At 33.4% G+C, this 15,974-nt stretch overlaps 1 protein-coding gene across 1 annotated transcript; it reads right to left on the bottom strand.

The window, feature by feature from the left end:
- Positions 1-1,597: 1,597 nt before the first annotated feature.
- LOC131635232 (low affinity inorganic phosphate transporter 1-like) lies at positions 1,598-5,127 on the bottom strand. The gene is made up of 2 exons (XM_058905837.1): positions 5,063-5,127; positions 1,598-3,559 (listed from the first exon to the last, which is right to left on the bottom strand). The coding sequence occupies exon 2, from the start codon at positions 3,535-3,537 to the stop codon at positions 1,882-1,884; it is 1,656 nt and encodes a 551-aa protein (XP_058761820.1). The 5' UTR covers positions 3,538-3,559; positions 5,063-5,127; the 3' UTR covers positions 1,598-1,881.
- Positions 5,128-15,974: the final 10,847 nt, after the last annotated feature.

Raw genomic sequence — 15,974 nt, 5'->3', positions numbered from 1 at the left:
ATACGGGACTAGGCAAGATTAATATATAACAGATATTATCGCATAGGAAAGGAGACAGGCAATCTATATGCAAATTATTTCTAGAAATCCTAATTGTATTGTCACTCTCACTCAAAAACTAGTTCATCCCTTAGGGCTTTATGCTTGGGGTTTGTGTATAACTAACCCTATTTTTGACAGAGACACTTAATAATAAGATAAAGAGCACTTCTTAAGGATGAGACAGGTTCTTGGAAGCTTCTGATTTTACACTTATCTTAGATTAATAGAAAATACAATGATCGAAAAAGATTAAGTTTATTAAACAAGCCATGCATAAATTAACATAATTCAATTTACACACAAAACTCAATTTGAATTTGATAAATCAAACCGTCAATCTATCATTAAGAATGTATATACATTCATAATCTCGAGAAAAAAGATTTGAATGACTACATCTATCACAGACATACACTTTACACAATAAATCACTATAAGCAAATAAAAAATGCCAACATGTGATTCTAGAAAGTGATAAAACCTAAGTCAAGTAAATCTTTACTAGAATGTAAAAGAGATAGAGAATGTGAGATTGTACACCATATTTATACTAATTCAACGCATTCGTCCTCACTTTACGTTTAGTCCAGTCTTCACTGTCGAACCACTAAAATTTTGTTAGGTCTTCCACTATTTTAAAAATTAATATATGAGAGCTTTTGTTACAACTAATAATCAAGACAACATTGAACACTTCAAGCTAAATTGTTAAGCAAACACGGGTCCAAATGTGGATTTCCCTTATGTTGAGGTAGAACATAAAAAAATTGTCGAATTCACAAGATCTTTATTTGATCTTGAGCCAAATTCATTGCTAGACCCAAATTTCTTCTCTAAGTTTTTGCTCCATTGTAGTCTTCACTCAACCCTACTGGAAGTCTCTTGTCCGAGCCTTTGTTCTACAGAAGGATCTTGGAAACTCCCAAGTTTGTTCTTCAACAACCTTCACTTGGTTCTACCAGAGTCTTCAATGGAGGAGAAAATATTCTTTCTCTTTGGCAGAAGTCACTCTCCAGAAACCTAAATAAAAATATCAATTCTTCAATCTGATATACACAAAAATATTAGATTCCCTAATGTACCTTGCATCTACCACTCACATTTAATCTTTAGTGTTGAGAACCAAAACAATGTGTTTCTTGGTTCAAGGTTTAAGATGATTGGTGATCTATAGAATCTAATATAACTCCTAAACAAGGTTAACTCAATCAACAAACTATGAAGTTATTATATAGGCTTGACTTGAGAGAGAATGTGTGAAGGAAAGAACACTGAAAGTTTTTCTAAATTTGTAAAAATATTGTTTATGATTATTTTCAATATTGTTGAACATCAACAACTTCAACAAATATGTATATACTATCTAGAGAAAATGACACAAAATGTTTTATATATGTGCTAGGGTTAAGTCACAAAACAAGTGAGAAAATGCGCAAATGATTCGAGTCAGATCATACATTTTTTGAATCAGAAGAAAAAATGACTTGAATGAAGGTGATAAAATTTGGAAACAACTTGTTTGATTTGAATCATGCAATTACATGATTAAAATCACACAGCTATAGGTGATTTTCAAAATAATTAACTATCCATTTTTCAAACAATTATTCACATTAAGGATGTCGTTGATTTGAATTAGACACATCCTTTATTCGAATATCTTCAAACAACATAATTCAAATAACTTTGTAGAAAACTAACAAGAATCAAATAGAAACTATCCTAATACCAACCGCATACGGCTGCAACAGACTTTATAGTGCTCACACAAATTATTTTTCAATCTTCTTTTGTTGTAAAGTCATAGAACCACATGAATTCAAGTTGCAACGCTCACAATCACACGGTCGCAGTAGCAACTGCAGACGACAATGTTGCTGCAGTTTGAATCGCTGATCCGTCTCGCTCGTTGCCAGTGGCCTTAACATCACCGTCTCCTTCATTCTCTCCACTTAACTCTTCCAACGATTTCCCCTTTGATTCTGGAACAAGTAAAGTGAACAACATCCCAGCAAAGTTGATCACACCAAGCATAATAAGCGAGTTCTTAATCCCAATACCGGTTGGATATCCTTTATCGGTCTTTGTAGGATCTTTACTTTGTGCAGCGTACAAGAATCCAAACGCGCCAACAATCGCTCCAGCCTTTCCTGCAGCAGCTGAGATTCCGTGACAAGTAGACCTTAACCGAGCTGGAAAAATCTCGGCCGGAACAACAAATGTTGTAGAATTTGGACCAAAATTAGCAAAGAAGAACGTGAGCGAGTACATTACAACAAACCCGATTCTGTTTTCCTTATGGCTCCAATGATCATATGGTATAGCAAGAGCAAACATGAAAACAGTCATGAAGAAGAATCCCATCAGTTGAATAGCGAAACGACCCATGTAATCGATTAGCGCTACGGTGAACCAGTAACCCGGAACTGTACTAAACAACGCGATAAGTGTTTGCGCTCTCGCAATCTTGTAAACCTCGTGAATTGCACTCATTTCTGCTGCCGGAGGGATCCAACCAATTGCGCTAAAAATATCCTTTTGGAAAAGATTCTGACTATAGAAAGCAATATCCAACAAAAACCAAGTACTACATGTTCCAACCAAAGGCAAACCATGTCTCTTCGCGAATTCCTTGCTGAACAAGCCATAACTATTCCTTTCGCTGCCCGTATATTTTTCTACCTTTTCTTCTTCTACTTCAATTTCAACTTGCAAAACCTTTGACATATCCAAAGCAACCTGTTTCGCATTCTTAGCCACAAGAGCCGTGTAACGAGCAGTTTCAGGCATTTGCATACGCCAATAGTACGTCAATGCAGCCGGAAGAGCGCCAAACATAAGAATAAGTCTCCAAACATAATCAAATTGAGGCAATAACAGTGATGCAGCTGGATTTTCTTTAAAAGAAGGAACATTATATTTGTGATCGAACGCAGAAGCCACGATCAACGCAACGATTCCACCACCTAAGATACCAAACCCTTGCATAGCAAAAACAGCAGCTATAAACGCGCCTCGCGTCTTTTTGTTAGCATATTCAGACATAATAGTAGCCGAAAGAGGGTAATCACCACCAATTCCGAAACCAAGCCAAAACCTAAAGAAACAAAGTGTTGCCATAACACTTTTCGGACTTGATCCAAAAGAAAGACCTGAAGCAACAGAACAAACAACCATGAGAATGAGTGTTAAACCGTAAACCTTTTTTCTTCCGAGTTTGTCTCCAAGCCAACCGAAGAACAATTGGCCTGCTAGTGTTCCACATAGTGCGACACCGGTTACCGCTGCTTGAACATTTGGTGGAAGTGTTCCGGGTTTTAGTGCATTTGGTTCTGTGTAATATATTCTCCCTAGTAATCTTGTGACAAGGGAAATGCAGAAAAGATCATAGGCATCAGTGAAGAAACCCATTCCAGCTATCACAATTGTAGTGAAATGGTACAATTGTGTCTTTGCCACATCGAGTGCATTCAGCACTCCTAATTCTCCGGACATAGCTGAATTTGTTGCCTATTTCCTGCATAATTAAAAGAAACAAACTCATTAAAATATCACCGGTAAAATGTAGATATTATTAGGTTGAACGTCAGCACCAGATTCAAACTTTGGCTCTCAAGATTATGTGTTTGAACGCTGACAATTTCTGGTGATTACTACCACTCCGTCTATGCCAAAAAACTCATTAAATATCGGCAAACAATACAATGTTCTTATACTTGTTTTTATAAGACTCTCTTCCTCTTTTCAACTACATAGGTGTTTTTTCACTAAAAAATACACCTCTAATAATTTAAACTCTTTTTTTGTGTAGTTAATATAAATATTATAAAGAGAAAGATAAAACAAGAATTAGAATTATGGTTTTAGAAACATTCCGGCAATTTGTTTCTAGTTCTAGCTAGGTGGCCCATCAGAATCTGAGGAAACAAAAATTAAAGAAAGCTAGATAGAGACTAAGATACATAACATCTAGAGACGACAATTTTGTTAACTTTAACAATATTATCTTTTCATGGTGGTCCTATCAAACAATAGTTAAAAAATATTAAGAGTATTTCTTTTTTGTTGTATGAAGTGTCTAAGTTTTGCTTAAAATAATTTTAAATTTATTTTCAATATTATATTTATTTATTTATTTAAATATTATTATTTCTATTACAACTAATTTACTATGCAAGATGAAAAGTGATATATATATATATATATATATATATATATATATATATATATATATATATTATGAATACATAAAAATATACAAAAATATACGAGAGATCATAGCCGTCTTTAAAAATATAGAAGATAGACTATTGAATAAAGTTTAAAATTTATCATAATTAAACTGTAATTAAACATGATTTCTATTTTGTCATGTTTAAACTGCGATTAATTTAAACATAACTTTCAAAATCTGAGACCGCTATGCAAGAGACCTTTTTTATATTGCACAATTAGCATTTCTGTTTAACTCTGTGAAGAAATACTATTAGTTTGTACTCTAAGGCTATGTTTGGGAGTTTGGAGGGGAAGAGAGGGGAGGGCTTTGAAAAATAGGAAGAATTGGGTGAAAAGGCTAAAAAGATTTTGGGTAGGAGAGTTTTGGAGGGTTTGAGTTTATTCATAACATCAAAAACCCCATAAAATGGGGAAACTCAAAAATTGTATTGTAGAAGGGTTTTGGAGGGTTTTGAAGGGCTTACATAAATTTTTCAAATATCTTTTAGGTTGTTATAGTATTATGAAAATTAAAAATTTATTAATTATAATGACTCTTTTATCATTCTAAACAAAATCATTTTTTAAAAAAATGTCAAATAATTTCCTATATTTTTTTAAAATTTCATTTTTGGAAGCCTTCCCCTCCCCTCCCCTCCAAACTCCCAAACATAGCCTAAGAAAACTCGGTAGAATGAATACATAACTGAATCAATTTCCAAAGTATCATAACTTGTTATGGTGAATGCATGAGAAACAAAATCATAAAAATGTGACTTATTAACAATGTTGTTGACAAACTCACCAAGAGAGATAGAGAGAATAAGGCTTCCTTGTGAGAAGCCAAATTGATAAAGATGTAAAGTGGTGTTTGAAGTGTAATCAGCTAAATTATTCCTACGCATATATATATATAGGTAACATAAACCCTACTGAGTCAAAGAATCAATTAAGCATCAATGGTATATGCTTAAGCTAATCATACAACATTCATCAATGTCAACGCTTCACAAACTCTATTTTTGGTAATATTCATTTTATAAATAAAATCATAATACTAATTGTGTATTAATTAATTATTCAACTGGGATAACACAAAAGGTTCAACATTAGCCGCAACGCATACACCATTTACACTCAATCATGATTTCTTAATGATGATAAATTGGTACGGAAATATTATTATTAAGGAATGAATTTTGTACACAATCTACTATCTATTCAATAATAATAGATTGACCAAATTGCCTAAATTACCCTTTCACCAAAGTTTATTTGCACTAATAAAAGGTCATTTTTGTAACTAACAAATTAAGTATTTACTCTTTCAACTTTATTGAATGGATGTCCCAAGTGTTAGCTTTTCATTGGTCCGAATTAAATAACATTTCCCTACAACTTTATTGCATGAATGATGACATCACATGATATAAGCCATGGATGATGGAAGTCATATTTAAATTTCTTTTACATTTCATTTTCCCACACTTTCTTACTTTTATTTTAATTTTTCTTAATTTATTTATTATCACAAAAAATATTAATAATCTATTTTTAAATTTTAATCTTACTAAAAATTTCAAATTTCCTTCACATTTCATTTTTCCATACTTTCATTTTAATTTTTCTACATTTATCTATTATCGCAAAAAATATTAATAATCAATCATTTAATTATTATTCTCAAAAATATTTAATTATTTCACGGGCCACTATCAACTCAATATTTAATTTTTTTTAATCGATCATTACACATTTTCTCTATCTTAATTAAAATTTCAAATTTCTCTCACATTTTTTCACACTTTCTTACTTTCATTTTAATTTTTTTCTCTATTTATTTATTTATTTATTATCTCACGGGTCACTATCAACATAATGTCTATTTTATTTTAATCAATCATTGTCTTTATTTGAGAGATAATATCTTTATTTTTATTTTTTTCTCCATCTCACGATTTTTTATCATTATTTAATACAATTAAATTTCCATGATTATTGTTTATTTTACATTTGTTTTTAAATATATTTTATATCGCATCAAATTATTTTTTTATTTCACGGGTCATTATCAACATGGTAGCTATTTTATTTTAATCAACAATTACTATTAATTGAGAGATAGTTTTTATTTTTAAATGTTAATATTTCATTTTTATTATCTCCATCTTATAGTATTTTTTTATATGATTATTTAATATAATTGAATTTATATGATCATTTTTCATTTATAATTAAACCATAGTGATCTATATCATTTTCTTTTAATTGTTGTTGGACCGTCAATTATTAAATTACCTGAACCAATTTTGCTATTGTGTTCTTAACCTATCTTAAACATTTTTTTGTGGATCATTGTTTTCTATATAATTATTGTTAAATTTACAATTAAGTAAATTATTTTATATTTTTCATTTATATTTAAAATTTTACATTTGTATTTGTTAAAATTTTATTTTTTTCTCTAACTCACATGTCCTTTTTTATATGGTTCTTTATTACACACAAAATTAGCACATGAATACGATAATAATGTTTAATCTTAAGGGCCACTTTCAATACAATGCCTATTTTATTTTAAACAATAATGACTTTTATTTGAAAACTAAAGTATTTATTTTCAAATTTCAAAACGATTCCTATGGATATTCGGTTTTCAAAGAATTGGGAGTATAACAGAGCAATTAATAAAACTCTAACTCTATTCAAGTAAAGCAATTCCTTTTAATTATGCATATTGCTTATAATTCCTTTTATTTATATTATTCATATCATTAAAAAAATACTACACCAGAAAAAAAAATCACCCGTGCGGAAGCACGGGTCTCTGACTAGTTAAATAAGACAATTTCATGGGCTAGGATTACTTTGATAGGTCTTTAATTGATGGATGAAGTTGTGTTTCAATTAATTTTTCTTGATGGAAATGGTGGTTTATTATTAATTTATTGTGTTATTGTAATCTCTTCGGTCTAATTTTCGAGAACATGATTTTGTGAGTTTTCTACAACTCTTCATTTCATTTAGATGTTAACTAATAGGTGTTGTTGTTGACAAATATCTCTCTTTTAAAATCCACAACCGTGTCCGTGGTGAAATATAGTGTTGCAACATTTTAAAATGTCAAAATGTCATTGCTGAGTCACTGGGTATCAAACTCATGACCATGTCACCTTTCACTACGATTGAACTTTTCAACTGTAGTGAAATGTGGCGTGTTATCTTATTTTTTACAACAGCCACTAGCCCGTGGTGAAAAGTATAACACTTATTATCACACCTTTTCCTACACCGGACTTGTGTTAAGTGCAAAAATATCGTTATTTTGTGTATATAATTTGTTGCACTTAGCGATACTTTTTGTTCATACCGTTTGAATAATTCCTCATTTTGTGTATAAATACGTATACTTTATGAATAGTCGTATTTTCATATACGTTTATACCGTTTGATAGTTTTTGTGTCTTTTGTAGGTATTCTTGCGTATTTGGAGCATGAGCAATAAAGTGTCGAAGACACGGCTTTAAACGCACGATTTTGAGCAATGGAACCAACTCATCAACGAATAAGGCTCACAATCAAAGAATAAAAAATCATCAATTTGGTTGATATTTTGTCATTGTTAGATAGGAAATTGAATAAGCTTTCCAACGCTTCAAACCGGACGCAAATCAGAGTTACAGTTCTCAAGTTATGGTTTTGGAGTATTTGTTCTCAATCCATCAAACCTTCATTTTTTGGTCTAGATAGTTTAGAAAACACCATTAGAGCTTGCATTTTGCTGATCGAAGGTGGATTGCTCATCAATCGGAGCTGACAATCTGTGAGATGTTTGGTTCGTTTTCTTCTATTCTCTTTGTATTTCTCTTTTGTTAGGTTTGTTTGTAAGTTTACTCTAAACCTATGTATATTTGTTACTCTATTGTTGTATAAAGTTTGCTTTACAAATTTTAATCGGTGTTTCCTTGATCTTTGTGCTTAAATGTTTTGGATTTGTGTTGTTGTAGAAATAGACATCATAAATCTTGATTAGGGGATATCTGTTAGCTTTAGATTCTAGAGATAGGATTGGGGTTAATATCCACATTATATCTAAGCTTAATGTGTCTGTGTTGTTCGATCGGTTGAGACATCGTCGAAAGAGCAATATAGTTGAACTCTCGTCGGTGTTGCAGAAATGGACATTGATGTGAGGGATATGTGGTGATTCTGATGAGTATTGTAGATTGAGTGCGGCGAAGTGATAAATCTAAGATTGTGAGGAGTAGTTTAAATTCAAACCAGATACGTTATTCTCTATCAAGAATGAATTCTTTTTTATGTTCATATATTATATTTTCCTTGTTTACTTAAAACCCATTTAACTCAAACTCAAGAACTAAGAATCCGTCGAACGACAGTTCAATAGCACTAATCTCTGTGGACACGATAATTTTTTGGATAAATACTTCCCAAACTTTTGTTGTTTGCTGCTTTACCGCTTTAACAACTTTCAACCATGATGAAATCATTTTTCCAACTTTGATGATAAATTATTTTCGTAGTAGTGCTATTAAAATAATTGCCCTGTTCGATTAAGTTTTATAGATATTTAATAAATATATTAAATATTAAAACTCATGAACTATCAACTTAATTTCATTAACCAGATATTTAAATATAATTAAATAAAAAAATTAAATATTGAACTAAATATATATTTGAACACCTTATAGACAGCAATCAATCATGTTGTTCAACTCTTCAAAAAATACTCTAATAGTTGGCTTGTGCTATATATATTTATTCTTTCCAAGTAATATAATCTCATACCTAGAGAGACATAACCAATTTAAAATGTAGGACATCAATTCCACTTAACGTGGTTAACTAAAATTTCCGATTTGACATTTCTTCCACTTGAGAATAACTGGATGTTGCTCAATATTTAATACCTCTCTGTATCTGTTCCAAGCCAATATTCAACTATGTTATTAGTTAGAGGATCCCCAGTATCAAAATCTAGGGTTGTATAATAGTTTCTATTATGCCATATCATAAATAATTCGTTCATATTTTGCTTGTTGAACCTTTAAGTTATTTTATTTTAAAGCAACTCCCTTATAAAACAGGTGGTCCCACAATACAACAATAAATTAACATTGATGTGTATAACACGGTACATTACTTAAAATACTTACAAAAAAATTTATAAAATACAACTTGCCACCTGCTTTGATTGCTACCATGAGTAAAAATGTGGAGAAACTTTTTCAGAGGACCTAAAACGAAACACAAACTTGGTACTTCAGAGTTTATAAACACAACTTATTAAGACGCTAAACTAGTAGGGCAGAAAAGTAACCTTATCAGACACAAATAAAATAGTTCGAATTTATGTTTTGATCATTTAGAAAAAATTTTGAAAAACTAAATTTAAACAATTTTGTTAAATAGTTTAATTATGTTGTTAATTATGCTCAAAAGAGGATTAAAAAATATATCGAAGGTGGAGTTCTCATTGATCGGAGCTAACAACCCGTGAAATGTTTGGTTTATTTCTCTTCCTCTTTGTGTATTTCTCTTTTGTTGGGTTTGTGTGTATATACTCTGAACTTATGTATATTTATCGCTTATGACGTAGTATAAAACTTGCTTTACAAATCAATCTTGATGCTTTCCTTAATCTTTTTGCATTTATGTTTGAATTTGTTTTGTTATAGAAATAGACATCACAAGTCTTAATTGGAGAAGGAAAAATGTTAGTTTCTCAATTCTAGAGATAGGGTTAGAGCTAACAATCACTTGTGTATCAAAGCTTAATGCTTCCGTATTTGAGTTTCGCGCGAGACATCGCCGGCGTGAGAATACAGTTGTTCTTGCAACTTTGTGTTAGACATAACCTTAGTTGTGATACGTCTCGAAGGTGTTGCAGAAATGGACACTGATATGAGAGATATCTGATGTTTTTTACGAGTATTGTAGGTTGAGTACAACTGATCGACAGGTTTAAGTTTGTGACGAGTAATGTATATTCATACCTGATATGTTATTTTTTCTGAAGAATGTATTTATATTTCTGTTTATACTCCCTCTGTCCCAAAATATAAGAGAAAAAACAAAATCACACTTATTAAGAAAAGTATAAAAACATAAAAATTTCGATGAAGACTTTTTGTAATTTTCTTGAAATAATTGTCTTTGGGAAGATATAAAAACAATTATAATCGGTGATTGATTATAGAAAAATTAAGAGAGAGAGAGAGAGAGAGAGAGAGAGAGAGAGACTTAAATGCAATTTGCCTTTAATTTCACCTTGAAAAATATGAAAGTGGTTTTTTTCTCTTATATTTTGGGACGGAGGGAATATCTTTTTACTTTTAGTTCATTTAAACCCAAGCTCAAAAACGCAGAAACCGTTGAATGGTATTCTTCCCTCCACCATTCTTTGTGGACACGATTGTTAGACGCTGGCCTTAGGATCTAGAGGGGGGGTGAATAGATCGTTCACAGTTTTACGGATTTAAACGACTTTTCAGCGGAAGTAATTCTGAATCGACTCGCGTCTATTCCGAACCACTATCGAAACGATTATATATGTGTTTAAAAAACCAGTCAAAGACTTGAAGTAAATGATAAGAGTATATGTTGCAGAATCAAGACGTTTCTCTTATGAAAATCAGATTAACTTTTTGTATGATGGACAATGTTTGCAATGCAGTAAGAGTGATAGAAACAAATATACAAACACTTGGTGATAATGATCAAATTGAAGGTAATTCAATGTGTGATGGATTGTGATGTTTATGAACGAACTTAATTCACAATCTTAACACTCGAATCGTTGATCAATTTGCTATTATAACCAAATATGAACAGAATGTAAATGAAAAGGTAAAAGCGACAAGAACACGATATTTGTTTAGGCAGTTCGTCGATCGTCCTCGCTACGACTACGTCTGCCCCCAATTCCAAATTGAAATTGGGTAATCTTTCATTAATGTTGAAAGTAGTATATACAAAGAAGATAACAAAGCGATAAACGATAAACCAATTATGTCGATCCTTTGAATCTTCTTCCCCCTTAATCTTGAGCAAGATCAAGGTTATCCAAGAGCTTCACTTTGATTCCCTTCTGCAGTGTCTTGATTCCTTGAACTCCCCATTCCTCAATCGTTACACTCAGCCGAATCCTCAATGAACGCCTCTTGATAAAAACCCCCAAGAACCACCCGTCGTGGAGGACAAAACCCGCAGATTTTATTCACCAACAAACCCCACAAACCTTCACCCACTAGGAATCTTCAATTCCGTTCCATGGACGTTATCGAACTCATCACTAACCCGCAACGCAAGAATGATTATGTGTAATTGTGTTGGAGATGATGAAGAACGAAGATGAGAAGCGTTTGTGTATCTTTCAGTCGTTGGTGTTACTTGAATAATTACCCTTGGACAATATATAAGATAGCTTAACAGTTGGAGATGAGAGAAACATAATTTTTGCCATTCTTGATCAGTTAGGTCGACCTCTTGTAGTGCTTAGGTCGACCTAACAGAGCTTGCAGAATTTTGCTCCCAGTTAGGTCGACCTGTTGAAGGAGTAGGTCGACCAGAATCCTCTTCTGATGCGTTCTGGGGACATTTTCACAGATTAGGTCGACCTAGTTGTTGTGTAGGTCGACCTAACAGGCTGGTTTGTAAGATTCATCAATTTAGGTCGACCTAAATGATGTGTGAGTCGACCTAGCAGGGGTATATGAATTTTTCTCCATTTTAGGTCGACCTGGGTTGATGGTAGGTCGACCTAACTGCTGCTTTTCTGCATTCTTCTTGTTTTGCTTGTGTTGAGTCAACCTTTAAACATATAAACATAATGGGTTGACCTATGAGTGATCAATGCTTGCTTTTCTTTAAGTTTTCTGCTTCCGTCTTGTTGTTTGAATGCTTATTTGAGTTTGCCATGAATCAAAAACATCTTTGAGTGTAATCTTGTATTCACATACTCCCCCTTTTTTATGATGGCAAACCATTCGTCTAAGCTTTGGTAGTAAGTAATAAAGACTCAACAGAGCTCCCCCGTACATCCAGCATCTATCTCTCAACAAGGCTCAACAAGGCAATCTCTCAACAAAGCTCCCCCGTACACTCAACACTCAGCATCTATCTCCCCCTTTGTCAACATCAAAAAGAGAAAACAAGAGAATACAGAGTAGGAGAGTAACAAGAGAAATAAAGAATACCGGTAGTCATAGAGATAGATAACATGTAAATGGTGAAATCATAAGAACTAAACATGTTTTAAAGAAAAACCAACAACATACATAGTAGTTCAAGAGATTAATAAAAGAAAAACAGAGAGTACTACATCATATAATGTTTTTAACAAACAAACTTAATGACATGAAATGCAATGAAATGATGATATGATAAACAATATGTCCTAACGCCTGCCCCTTCTTCCTCTTCCTCTTTGAAATGTATGAGGTCGATCTTCTTCAACCTGTTCCAACAAATCCAGCACAGACATGTTAAGAGTGTTGAAGCTTTGGCTTATGTTAGCATGGCGATGCAGTGCCGTTTCCTCAAACTGATTCTGCCTCAATACGGAGTTGGATGCAAACGTCTCAAAATCGTTCCTTTGTTCCTGAACCAAGCCGTACAACGATTGGTATTGACGTTGTTGTTCCTCATATCTATCTTGTTGAAGCTGCTGCATTGTTTGAAATTGAAGCTGTTGAGTTTCAAAGTTCTGCTGTTGTTGAAGTTGCATAGCTTCAAGCATAGATATTATGTTGGATTGATCAGGAGGAGGTGGAGCTGTGTATCCCCAAGGGATATCCTCTTGTTGTGGCGGAACATATCTCCAATTTGCATCCGTGTCATGAGCTGCGTCTTCCATGGTATGATCCTCATCATTTGCTATTTCTTGATCATTTCCTTCTTCTTCATTTTCTGCAGTGTGACCAAATTCTGTAGGATCATCATAGTTGTAGATAACCTTCCCTGTTCCCTTTTGAATGAGATAATAGGTTTTCCTAACAGGATTCCAATGATATCCCATAAGAGTCAAGGTGGTTTGTGAGAATTCTTGGGATTGATGTATGCGAGTGTAGTGTAAGTGATCAAGTCGCATACCAAAGTGATTGACAATTGTTTGAATGATTGATCCATAACACAGGGCTGTAGTTTTCTGTTTGACCTCATGAAACTTAGCAGCAAGGAAGTGAGGCCAGTGTAAACGCGTTCTATTTTGCAGCAGATACATGAGCACCACTTCATTCCTTTCAATTCTCGAATATCCTCCTGCCCTTGGTCGAATGATTCTTGAGATTACCCAATTCAATAGCCTAGGATCTCGCTTCAAATGACCGGCTGTTATTGTTTCATTTGATCTGTCAAATACGGAAGGGTCTTTGAGGATTGACTTCATGTAGGCCTCATGGTCATAGTTTCCCGGTACATCCCCGTCTACCATACGGAGTTCATCACCTACGATTTTCAGACCAAAGATACTAATCCAGACCCGTTTGTCAACAACATGCGACCTAGATCCCATTTTGAAACGGAAATTACAACCGTCCCCTTTTGTAAATCCTGCATAGAAAGCCCTAACGGTATTTTCACAGTACGGGGTATCACATTGCACTAAGGGATGAATATTTTGATGTTCAATTAACGCAGCGACATCAGGGATATGCATGTTTTCGACAAGAGTTGGATCATAAGTATATTGCTTAACAATTTTTCTTTTCATCTGCCACTTCTCAAAGTTTTCTCTACAATCAGGATGAACAAGAGCACTTACCGGTTGAGATGATGAACTGGAAGCAATTTCCTTTCCTTTTCTTGATTTTGGAGGCATGGTTGGAGATGCTTTGTGTGAGAGGGATGATTTTTGGACAATTTTGAGTTTGAGGAATTAGGGTTAGCCGTACCAAATGTGATGAGAATGAGAGGGAATGCAAGATTGGAATGTTTTGAATGAATGAGAATGGGTCGGGTCGACCTAACAGACCCAAATATGGAAAAATTAACGCAGTAGGTCGACCTAAAGTGTGGCTGGGTCGACCTAACAGAAGTAACAAAAACAAATGACCAAATTAGGTCGATCTAAATTGTGAGTAGGTCGACGCAACTGGACCTTTTTAGTTCTTCTAAAGAAGCTTCTTATGTAGGTCGACTCAAATACAGAGTAGGTCGACCTAGGTTTCTTTCAATGATGAAAATGCCTTAGAAATGTTTCTATATGATGTATTTTTGTTTTGTCATTTGCTTGAATGCACAAACATTGTATGTTATGAATAAAAATGATGAACACATATACATAAGTATTTGAGAAGAGTATATAAGAGCACATGAAGTCACTATAAGCATGTTAATTGATAGCATATTATAGCATCAATAAAATTTTTGGAAGTGAACAATAAACATGTTACCGCTTTCTCAATATGTAGGTGTTTTGTCATCATTATGTGGAGTCTTCTTGTCAGTATGCCATACTCCTAGATTTGATGATGAATTGTTTTGATAGAATGTTTCACAGGTTGATTTTTACTTGATTTTTGCGAAAAACTCATCTAGTATTGATTACTTGATGTTCTCCCGGATGCGGGACTGTCATACCCTAATTTTTGACCCCCCTGAGATGACATATCTTCAGGATTTTCATCAAGTCAAAGTAAGTACTCAGGGCAGTCTGGCATTCAATCGAGGGTGTTCAAAGACAAGAAAACTCAGGCAAAGGATCAATCAATAGAGGGATTAGTCTCTAATACAATCATAAGACTCAAAAGCTTCATTATTTCACCTATGATTGATTAGACACCCAGTCATCTAAGTACAGAATTACTCAGATCAACAGACTAGGGTTTGGAGCCTATCAAGGACTAAAATCAGGGATCACCTTTGGGAAACCCTAAAAAGCCCCAGGGAACCATTCAAAGACATCAATCATCTTCAAATAACTCATATGACAAGATCCACTGGACATTACACCTCAGTTCAAAGTCTACAGTCATCATTGACCTCTGGTCGACAATTAGGGTTTTTGACCTAATTCACCAAGATAGTTGACTTTTAATCAGGGCATGGATCCAAAACTCAAGACATGATTCAAGAATCTCTACTACCTCAATATAATCCATTTACATCAATCATTTGGGGAGAAGATCTTGTTTCTACACAAAAGCCCAAAAATTCACTTTGTCAGGAAAAGTCAACTGTGTGGGATCATCATTGACTTTTAAGGTTTTTGGTCAAAAAATGACTTTCAAAGATCAATATCATCAATATATGGATGTCAAAGTCATTTGACCAAAGAAATTCAAAGAAATCCATCAAGGAGCAAAAAGTCGGGAATTAGGGTTTTTGAGGGCATGGTGAGAACTCAAAATTTCACCTACACAACTCAAAAAACTTCCAACATGAAAGTTGTAGATCTTGCAAAATAAAACAACATCTTACAAGGGAACTTTTTTCAAAAGATCAACCATTTATGAAGTTTTGGAAATTTTGAAGTTTAGGTCATAAACACTTAGAAATTTTTCTAAGTGTTTTAACCTAGTTTTCATCCAACTTTGGGCTCATTTTTCACAAATTTCCCAAATGATTCTGAAGAAGACATAAACTAATGATTTGAAGTAGATGTTTAGAGCTTTCCAAATTGTGTTCAACCTTCTCCAAATTCAATTTGAGCTAGGAGTTATGCTTGTTCAAAGTTGGCCTCATGAAGTAAA

The sequence above is a fragment of the Vicia villosa genome, unplaced genomic scaffold (assembly GCF_029867415.1).
Source record: "Vicia villosa cultivar HV-30 ecotype Madison, WI unplaced genomic scaffold, Vvil1.0 ctg.001450F_1_1, whole genome shotgun sequence".
In the NCBI taxonomy this organism is placed as follows: Eukaryota; Viridiplantae; Streptophyta; class Magnoliopsida; order Fabales; family Fabaceae; genus Vicia; species Vicia villosa.
The sequence above is the reverse complement of the archived record's forward strand: the minus strand, read 5'-3'. Positions and strand labels throughout refer to the sequence as shown.